Here is a 10,652-nt window from a genome sequence, read left to right on the forward strand (position 1 = left end):
AGCTTGAAGATGTGAACAACTGACCACAAAATACGTTATAGCTTGAAAATGGACATGGTTCTGGTTTTTGATATGAGGAAAACTCTAGACATAAACATTTAAGGCCCAATATTCTGCTTAACACTGCCCAAGTACTACATGCACACTAGACCAGGACCAAACCAGGACTAGGAAAAGTACTGAATCAGAATTGGTCCAGAATTAACCCAGGACTAAACCAGGACTAATTAGAACTAACCCAGGAGTAGACCAGGACTAAACCAAGACTAGGACAGGGCCAAACCAAGTACTCATCAGGACTAAAGCACGGAACAAAATGAAAACTATTAATGTAAGTACACTTGAGCTTTGGTATGTCTGATATTATAAGTTGAAATAATGTGTGTTTGGTAAAAACCTCCAGGCCTTTTTTTGTCTACAACCAGCATTAATAGAGAAAAGGCAGTTTAACAGAATACAGGAGCTTTAAAAAATGTACGTCTGGAACCACAAGAGAGTAGAACGTTTAATTGGTCAAGTTGTCTGTCAGTAGTTTGTGGGTGGAGCTTGTTCCCAGGTGTGTGAGGGGGTGGGGCTTTTGTCAGATGTAGAACTGGTGATTGGCCAGGTTGTCCATGAAGGGTTGAACCAGGAAGTCGGTGGAGAAGTAGAAGACAAGTCCGAAGGTGATGGAGATGGGGAGAGCGGGGAGAGCCTTTTTAAAGATGGCCAAAAGCAGCAGCGTCAGACACAAGCCCTGAGAGAGAGAGAGAGAGAGAGAGAGAGAGAGAGAGAGAGAGAGAGAAAACAAGGGAGAGAGATGAGGGAGAGAAAAAAGGAGAGGGGGGATGAGAGGAAAGGAGAGAGAGGGAAGTGGGTAGGAAGTAAAGAGGGAGGAGATGAAAGGAGGAGGAGAAAAAAGAGAAGAGAGAGAAAATAGAGGGGGATGGGGAATATAAGAGGAGAGGGAAGAAGGAGAGAGAGGATATAAGAAAGGGGAGGGGAGAGAGGAAGGGGGAGGGAGAAAGATTAAAGAGAGATAAACGAGGAAAGGGGGGTAGGAGGAGAAAGGCAGAGAAAGAGAGAGAGATGGGGAGAGAGAGAGATAAAAGTGGGATGAGAAAGAGTGAGAGATGAGATAAAAGAGGAGAGGGAGGGATGGGAGAGGGAGAGAGAGCGAGAGGATGTAGAGAGGGGGGAGAGAGGAGAGAGTGTTATAACTGGCACTAGAACTATACCAGGTCTAATCTGTGACAAAACCAGGGCTTAACCAGGAAACCCAAGAGACCAAACCTGCATAAAACTGTAGTTACTTGTGTGACTTTTGGTCTTGCAGAAGTGGCCAGATACTTGAGGTATGTGTGTTAGTCCAGAAATATGTATTACATTACGTTGCCATTATGCAAATGCTCCAAAAAGTGACAAATGTAGAACTGGACCACACTGCACTAATAAAAAAAAAAAAAAAAAAAAAACACTGCTTGCTACAGTGAACTACAGCTATCTACAGACATTAATACTACATAATAATAAAGAAAGTGGCTCACAATGAGGATGGCAACAAAACATGCCAGTGTGGTGTTCCAGTCTCCTCCAGTGGCTGCAGCTTTGCCCACCAGCACCGAGTAGAAGATAAAGTCTCCCAGACCCAGCTTCACTCCTCCTGAAACATTCACACACATTTATTATAGCACATTTACAGGCTCGCTTTAGCATGTTTATGATGGATTAACATCATTATTATTATTATATTGATTGTATCCATCAGAAGACAGGACTTAAACATATCAGCACTGAGTGAGGGTGAGTTGGAGCTTCTACACCATGAACATGAACATTAGTGACTCACGGTCCTCCTCCAGCTCCTCCTCTGCAACTGCTCGAGATGACGCCCTCTCAGGCTCCGCCCCTCTGGCTCTGTCCTCCGCCCCCTCCTCTGCAAAAAGACCAAATCACCTTTAAATAGCAGTAGTTTAATCTTTCATGGGGTCATTGAGATTGAGGAAAGAGGACTGTGGAGTTAATCTGAATAAACAGGCTCACCTGTGTCTGGTCTATGGGCATCTCCTGGACCGGCCATCCCCACGGTCCACACCATCGCCGCTGAACAAAACACAAAAATGTTAAGATAAACAGTGAATACAACTAACCACAAGGTGGAGCTCTATAGCCCTGGCCCTGTCTTTACCGAAAAAGGTCAGATGACAACAGTCAATCATCAACCTCCAGCCCAGGTGGTCCTGGTGCCACGTGCACTGATGGACACCCTTGTGCTTGAACATGGTGTTTGTTATGGACAAACTGTGACACAGAAGTCCAATAACAGAACACCACCCAGGTTCAGATTGGGGAGGCAGTTCTTCCTGCCTCATCAGCCCACATCAGCCTCTCCCCTTGGACAACGAGAAGTGGAGGTTCCAGCCCCTCTTGAGGAGTTGGGTTCGGGAGCCTAAGCTATGCACTATATCTAGCCACTAATGGACAACCTCAGGCTCGTTCCCCGCAAAGGAGGAGACGCTCCATATAGTAGTAGTAGCAGTAGCAGTACTCACAGGAATAAATAAGTGCAGGAAAGATGGGCTCGTTCCTCTCCTGCGCTGTCTCCACCAACATCCTCAGAGGCCCTTTGGGAGACAGCACCGCCACCAGGTCTGCAGACGTAACAGCAACATGGCAATTACTGAGCTGAGACATACTTTAAAATATAAGACAAAAACAAAAAGGTACCGTAGATAGAAATGGCTCCCAAGATGACCCAGGCTGACCACTCAGGGAGGTACTTGATGAAGACCAAAGCCATGAGAGCACTAACCAAGATGAGGTAGGCCTGCTGCAGAGCCAGAGGCCCCTTCCAGTGGATACACACCATCCCCACAGCCCCAAAGTTCCAGATGACCAGTGCCACAGTGGGATAGTCTACAGCCACATTGTACGTCTTAAACACCTCACTGTGTACAACCAAAGAAAAAAGTTTACAGTTTACAATCACATTTGGTTTTAAATTGTATATGACTGGTTAGACTATTCATTTCACTGAAACATAGTTAACATTGTAATATTTAAGATTCTACAAAAAAGTCTTACCAGTTTTTTCAGTTTTTACTTTTCATTTTGTTGGTCACAACTATTAAGTCTGTCAGCTTAACTAGCAGCTGTAGGTCCAGGTTTAGAACTGGTTCGTGTCCTGGATTTGTCCTGGTTCAGTCCTGCTTTACTCTTAGTTTAGTCCTGGCTTAGTCCTGGCTTAGTCCTGGCTTAGTCCTGGCTTAGTCCTGGCTTAGTCCTGGCTTAGTCCTGGCTTAGTCCTGGTTTAGTCCTGGTTTAGTCCTGGTTTAGTCCTGGTTTAGTCCTGGTTTAGTCCTGGTTTAGTCCTGGTGTAATCCTGATTCATTCCTAGTTTAGTCCTGGTGCAGTCGTGATGGCTAAACCAGATCTATAGCAGGACTAAAGCATGAAGGTTATACTGCCATAAAAATATGTACCTTGAGCATAAATTGTTCCTGCATTTTGGATGGAATTTTTGGTGTTGATGACATAGGTAGAGGTATTCTGTTTTATAACTCACTGCTACTACCTGTATTTTTGAACATTTCCTCTCAACTTTGGATAATACGTTTGGATATTTCTTTCAAAAACAATGAATCTCCCATGGAATTATAAAGGCCCCTGGCCTCCATCTGAAATTAAATCATCCAATTTCAAATCCAAGTGTTGAACCTGATCATTTCTATTAGTGACTATATTACAACAGAAATCTGCATTTTAACAGTATTCAATTTAGCTGTGCCAATCTGTATTAATTATTGGGAAATAGAATACTGTAGGACTGAAAATCAGTTAGTGACCCATACTAAAACCTATGACTACATGCGACTATAAACTAATTTGAGCAGGTACAAATACAAAAAAAAAAAACAAACAAAAAACACATTCACAGGACAGAAATTAACCTTTCCTGAATAGCTTTAGAATGATCTTGAGCTGTATCAGAACAAGTATAAGACACACAGACAGACATACACCCATGGACCACTATGGAACCTACCTAGATGACTGAGGTATTACACAGATATAAGGCCACGTGGAAATATAAAAGAAAGTACTATTTTTAGCTATCATTGTGCTATCGAAATTGGTATTGAGTATCGAGTATTGAAATTTAATTTTAAATTTTAGTATCGTGACAACACTAGAACGTTGCGATGTCATCTGAATCCCAGCAACGGTTGACTCCCCTCCCAAACTCTTTACGTCACATCTGTAATAACATAGAACATTAGATCGGTGAACTCACCCCAGGTACATGAAGCTGAACCAGAAGAGCAGCATCAGAGATGACAGGATCAACCAGCCATGAATGAACTGAGGAGTCAGATGCAAATAAACGTGTTACTGTGATGAACGAAAAATGCAGGAGAGGATCAGAAGTAGGAATATAGTTGTTGAGTCCATTAATTGGTCAGTGGAGTCTTAGTTGACCAAAATTTGTATTAGTCGAATAATCATTTCATTTAGATTATAAGGATTCATATGGAACAACAGCAGAAAGGAGACATTAGTGATTGAGTGAATCACAAGTTTAATTTATAGTATCTTTTCTGCATAAATAGTTGTTTTTGCATGAATTCCCCAGAAGGTGTAGTCTTGTGAGTGCAGTTTGCATCAGAAACATAGAGATATGTAATAGTTTTGAGAGCTTTTGCCTTTGCATTACCAATGGTTTTCTTATGAGTAAATACTGTTTCTCTCCCCAGTAAGTGTCTTGTAAAAGAACAACTTTGTGACAAAAATCACACCCCTACATGCTGTAGGAAAGTCAAGCAAAAAGATGAGGCTTAAAGCAGAGGGGATTTTTTTAAATGTAAAAGGAGGAAGTACATATTGAATCTGTTACTCCTGACTCTTAACTAATTCCTGCCTCTCACAAACACTTTAATAATAATAATAATAATAATAATGATAATAATAATAGTTTATTTTATTTCTAGGCGCCTTCCAAAGCCCTCAAGGTCAATTTACAGAGCTGATTAAAAACATCATCATCATAAAGTGGTTTAAAAGAAAACATTGGCTAATATACTAAAGGGTTTAATGGTTAAGGTGCAAAAGTAATGCCGGAACAGGTTTTTTATTATTATGAAGCTATGCACACAATTCTTTCTTCCTGTTTTGTGCTCACTGAAAATGTTTTATAATTAGATGCAGACAGCGGTTTGATTGTGCCACAGAGTTCCGCTTTCTATCTAAAATGAAATGTATTCTTTTACAGAGAAAAGTTGTGTATTGCAGCTTTAACAGTAGGCATGTCCTGTACCTTGTAGCACCTGTACTTGTAGAGCACCACCAGGAAGATTGTCATGACGACAATTACACTGATCATGATGATGGTATTTAGGACCGAGTTCAGGAGTCTTCGACCGACTGAGGACGTGTTCTCACTGAAGGGAGTATAGATCCTGAAATATACAGAGGAGCATGTTTAAACAAGGTCTGAAGTGGGGACTAAAGCAGGACTCTAGGTCTCAACCAGGCCTAATGCCAGATTTATACTGACTGCAAGGCGGGTCCTGTATGTACTTTGAGTGGGTTACTTGCAGATTGCCTATTACACCAACTATGACAACAGTGGTGCATATTTAACCAAAACAACATGGTTTCACATGGGTTCATACAATAACAAACATATAATGATAAAAAAAACTGAAAACCCACCAGAGCACTGAGGTGCTGAGGACTAAAGCAGGTCTACAGCAGGACTAAACCAAGGCTAAAACAGAACTAAAGCAGGACTAATGCAGGACTAAAGCAAGCAGGACTAAAGAAGGCCTCAACCAAGTCTAAACCTGGGCTAAAGCAGGACTAAGGCCGCGGGCCCAGACGGTGTCTCTCCTTCCACCCTTAGACACTGTGCTGAGGAACTGGCTCCTGTCTTCACGGACATTTTTAACACCTCCCTGGAGTCATGTCATGTCCCAGCCTGCTTCAAGCTGTCCACCATTGTCCCCGTCCCCAAGAAGCCCAGGATCACTGGACTTAATGACTACAGACCTGTGGCGCTGACGTCTGTAGTCATGAAGTCATTTGAGCGCCTGGTCCTGCACCACCTCAAGTCCTTCACCTCCCCCCTCCTGGACCCTCTGCAGTTTGCCTACAGAGCCAATCGGTCTGTGGACGACGCCATTAACCTGGCCCTTCACTTCATCCTCCAGCATCTGGACTCCCCGGGAACCTACGCCAGGATCCTGTTTGTGGACTTCAGCTCTGCATTCAACACCATCCTCCCTGCTCTGCTCCAGGACAAGCTCGCTCAGCTCAACGTGCCTGACTCCACCTGCAGGTGGATCACTGACTTCCTGACAGACAGGAGACAGCGCGTGCGGCTGGGGAAGAATGTCTCGGACACTCGGACTATCAGCACAGGATCTCCACAGGGCTGTGTACTTTCTCCCCTGCTCTTCTCCCTGTACACCAACTGCTGCACCTCCAGCCACGACTCCGTCAAACTGGTTAAGTTTGCGGATGACACCACCCTCATCGGACTCATCTCGGACAGCGATGAGTCTGCCTACAGGAGGGAGGTGGACCGGCTGGTGTCCTGGTGCAGCAGTAACAACCTGGAGCTCAACGCCCAGAAGACAGTGGAGATGATCGTGGACTTCAGGAAAGTCACAGCCCCCCTGCCTCCCCTCACCCTGACGGACTCCCCCATCACCACTGTGGACTCTTTCCGCTTCCTGGGCACCTGCATCACCCAGGATCTCAAGTGGGAGCCGACCATCAGCTCCCTCATCAAGAAAGCCCAGCAGAGGATGTTCCACCTGCGGCAGCTGAGGAAACGCAAGCTGCCAGTCCAGATGATGGTGCAGTTTTACACGGCCATCATTGAGTCCATCCTCACCTCCTCCATCACTGTGTGGTTCGCTGGGGCCACTGCCAGGGACAGACAGAGACTGCAGCGCATTGTGCGCTCTGCTGAGAAGGTGATTGGCTGCAGCCTTCCATCTATACAGGACCTGTACGTCTCCAGGACTCAGGGGCGAGCAGGCCGTATAGCAGCTGACACCTCTCACCCTGGACATGGACTATTTGAGCCACTTCCCTCTGGCAGGAGGCTACGGTCCATTGGGACCAGAACCTCTCGCCATAAGAACAGTTTCTTCCCCTCTGCTGTTTGTCTCATGAACACTCTATAATATCTGCACTAAACTGGACACTTTATAACACCGGTCACTTTAATAAGCCACTTTGCACTGTTGTTCTGATGCTGCTATTGTACATATTTTTTCCCTTCAAGTATTTCATTTGATTTTTTTAAGCATATCTTTTTAACTTTGTGCATGCTCTTATTTGTATTTGTATTTATTCAGTGTGTTTATGTTGCACTTTTTCACCGTATCAAGTTCCTAGTTTGTGAACTGTGTTCACAGACTATGGCAATAAAAGTCTTCTGATTCTGATTCTGATTCTAAAGCAAGTCTACAGCAGGCTAAACCAGGGCTAAACGAGGACTAAACTAGGCTAAAAACCAGGACTAGACCGGCCTAAACCAGGGCTAGACCAGCCTAAACCAGGGCTAAACCAGTGCTAAACCAGAACTAAACCAGGACTTACAGCTGCTGGTCAGTTTTCTCAGTGTAGAAGCTGACAGACTTGATGGTTGCGACCACCACGACCATGCACAGCGTCACAGGGATAAACAACATGATCACATGTTTGGCGCCATATTTTAACGTCAGCTCCTCATCGTCCGCTTCCTGCTCCCCGTCCAGTGAGGAGGCTGAGTCAGGCCCCTCCCTCCGGGACACGCCCTGAAAACCACACAGTATATTACATTTGTACTTTTATTAGATCTAATATCCAAATGCTTATTATGTTTTCTCTTTTTCATTTACAAATCAATTTAGTAAATATAACATACATATAAACATATAAAGATGGATATGGAAGATAAAGCCCAATCATCAACGTATTAAAGGGAAAATGAAAATGAAAATGTCCTGCTCCCTGTTAGTTTGTCTGAGTTTTTGAGTAGATTTCTACACTCACAACATGTCTGATGGACCGGCACATTCTTTATTATAGGTACCATGGTGACAATCTTGACAATTGGTTTTAACTTTCTATTTCTACTATTACATACTATCACTTTAAAGTGTACTTACCCTGTGTCTTGACGGGGAGTCGTGGTGGTTGCTTAAGTCAGGGACTGTACGTTGGAAGTGTGGGGTTTCTGAAGGCACCAAAGCTGTTCTCTCATTGTAACAGTCATCCTCACTGTCCGACACGTTCATCGTCTCCTGGAAACAAAATCAAAATGAGTCCATTGGTTCATGTGACATCACTGTATGAGTCTCTATAGTGGAATTTACATTTTATGTTTTAACTGCGAGATTGCAGATTTTTGGCATGGTTTATTGTTAATATCTCTATAATTACTATTATTGGACTTATCCACATGAAACAAAAACTGACACACAGTTCAGTGTCTTCTCTGAGATATTAACCATAAACCAAGTCAGCAAATCTGCAATTTCACAGTTAAACAGCAAATGCTACAGTAGAAGTACAATAATAACCAGTGCTATGAGTGGGTCCTGATCTGGTCTGAGCTCTTCTGTCTCTGCCATACACCAGACTGCGGGTCACAGGTCTCCTCCGCCTACCCCTACAGGTAAACAAAGAAAACACACTCCTAAATCAGGGGTATTCAGGGCGCATATCAAGACATACACAAAGCAGAGGGTCACAGACTGGTGATCAGTACAGAGAATCAATCAAATATTTGACCAAGCCACATCTTTGTTCAGGCCTGACGCATAAATATAAGGCTTCGTCTCCCATCAAATTCTACTGAGGTTATAATGGAGATATAAACTTAAACAGTAAAAAGTATGCACATGGAGGGCAAGGGTCATGCGCACTTAACATAAAAATGATTCCAACCTCAGTCAGTTAAGTCTGTGGTGACAACGCGTTTAAATGTGTGAAGGTTTTAGTTTAATTTTGATTGCAATTGCAGAGTAATAATAATCCACAGTTCCACAAAAGCGTCCTAGTCTTGCGGTTTGCAACTGGATCAATTTTCTAGTCTTTCTAGTTAATGTGACAAACCCTAAAGTTACAAGGCCAGAAACTATAAAGAAACATAACAACAAAATGGACAAACTTCTCCACATAAACCTTGTGTATGGACTAATTTGACTAGAAAAAATACCTAGTTGTGCAACACTGGTCTGAAATGGGTTTCTCAGTTCTCAATAGTCTGTTATATGAAAACAAAGAAGGGCATATATGATTTTATTTTCATCTGGGAACATGATATGATGATTATTCATTCAAAACAAAGAGTTATGAGGCTCTACTTCCACAGTGACCCTATTCTTCCCAGCGCCTCAGGAGATTCCCATTTAAATGAAAGGGGAACTGAAAACATTACACTTAAAACAGGGCAAGGCACATGTAATAATATAGTTTTAACTTGTTTTAAGACTTAAATCAGAGTCCGAAGCTTTTTCAAAACTGCACTGACTATTTTCACTTCGCTGTTCGCGTTTTATTCACACTTTAATCAACCAAACCTAGCGCACATCTGAGATTGAAAAGTTAGTCGTAGTGAGCGAGGACTGCATTTAAACCGGCTATTTTGAGTCTTCTGAACAGACAAACGCGATAAAACCTTACTGTGCTGTGTAAGAAAGCGTTGAGTTACACACAAACATGATAAAAGCAGCTGTTACCTGAATTTAAAGCCGAAATGTACGAACCAAAACGAGGCACAGCAGATGTAAACAACAGCGAGGAACAGACACGGAAGTGTAAATCAGCTGACCCGCAACACGTGACCACCAGGAGGCACCATGACGTCCCCGCTTAGGCTCCCTGAAATATTGATCAGTATTATTAAAGTTTAATATTATTGATGGTAAATGCTTCATACATTATTTGAATTCTGACAAATGCATGTTTATCAATTTTTAATTAGGCCCTATGTAAATGTAACAATCAATGTAGTAAGTATGAATTTATGTATATCAGAAGACTTTTATGGCCATCGTTTGTGAACACAGTTCACAAACTAGCAACTTACTTCGGTGATAAAGTGCAACATAAAACACACTGAATAAATACAAACAAAGGCATGCACAAAGTTAAAAAGATATGCTTAAAAAATAAAACAAAATACTTATAGGTAGAAAATATATACAACAGCAGCATCAGAACAACAGCAAACATGACTTCAAGTGACCGGTATTATAAAGTGTCCAGTTTGTACAAATATTATAAAGTGTTCATGAGACAAAACAGCAGAGGGGAAGAAACTGTTCTTATGATGAGAGGTTCTGGTCCCAATGGACCGTAGCCTCCTGCCAGAGGGAAGTGGCTCAAATAATCCATGTCCTGGGTCAGAGTGTCAGCTGCTATACGGCCTGCTCACCCCGGAGTCCTGGAGACGTACAGGTCCTGTAGAGATGGAAGGCTGCAGCCAATCACCTTCTCAGCAGAGGCACAATGCGCTGCAGTCCCTGTCTGTCCCTGGCAGTGGCCCCAGCGAACCACACAGTGATGGAGGAGGTGAGGATGGACTCAGTGATGGCCGTGTAAAACTGCACCATCATCTCGACCGGCAGCTTGCCTTTCCTCAGCTGCCACAGGAAGTACATCCTCTGCTGGGC

At 43.1% G+C, this 10,652-nt stretch overlaps 1 protein-coding gene across 1 annotated transcript; it reads right to left on the minus strand.

Moving 5' to 3' along the window:
* Positions 1 to 26: 26 nt before the first annotated feature.
* LOC117376007 (presenilin-2-like) lies at positions 27 to 9,777 on the minus strand. Its single transcript, XM_033972414.2, has 12 exons — positions 9,717 to 9,777; positions 8,556 to 8,644; positions 8,142 to 8,276; positions 7,591 to 7,787; positions 5,294 to 5,435; positions 4,274 to 4,341; positions 2,707 to 2,927; positions 2,532 to 2,630; positions 2,023 to 2,082; positions 1,829 to 1,915; positions 1,527 to 1,642; positions 27 to 736 (listed from the first exon to the last, which is right to left on the minus strand). The coding sequence occupies exons 2-12, from the start codon at positions 8,604 to 8,606 to the stop codon at positions 581 to 583; spliced, it is 1,332 nt and encodes a 443-aa protein (XP_033828305.1). The 5' UTR covers positions 8,607 to 8,644; positions 9,717 to 9,777; the 3' UTR covers positions 27 to 580.
* Between the last annotated feature and the right edge of the window lie 875 nt (positions 9,778 to 10,652).

This window comes from Periophthalmus magnuspinnatus, chromosome 1 (genome assembly GCF_009829125.3).
Source record: "Periophthalmus magnuspinnatus isolate fPerMag1 chromosome 1, fPerMag1.2.pri, whole genome shotgun sequence".
Taxonomy (NCBI): domain Eukaryota; kingdom Metazoa; phylum Chordata; class Actinopteri; order Gobiiformes; family Gobiidae; genus Periophthalmus; species Periophthalmus magnuspinnatus.

Excerpts from the sequence above, each read along its gene's own strand:
- LOC117376007 (XM_033972414.2), bottom strand. The coding sequence starts at position 8,606 with ATGGCAGAGACAGAAGAGCTCAGACCAGATCAGGACCCACTCATAGCA. Across the intron at positions 5,436-7,590 it reads GAGAAAACTGACCAGCAGCT|GATCTATACTCCCTTCAGTG; the intron begins GTAAGTCCTGGT and ends TGTATATTTCAG. Across the intron at positions 4,342-5,293 it reads ACAAGTACAGGTGCTACAAG|TTCATTCATGGCTGGTTGAT; the intron begins GTACAGGACATG and ends CTGACTCCTCAG.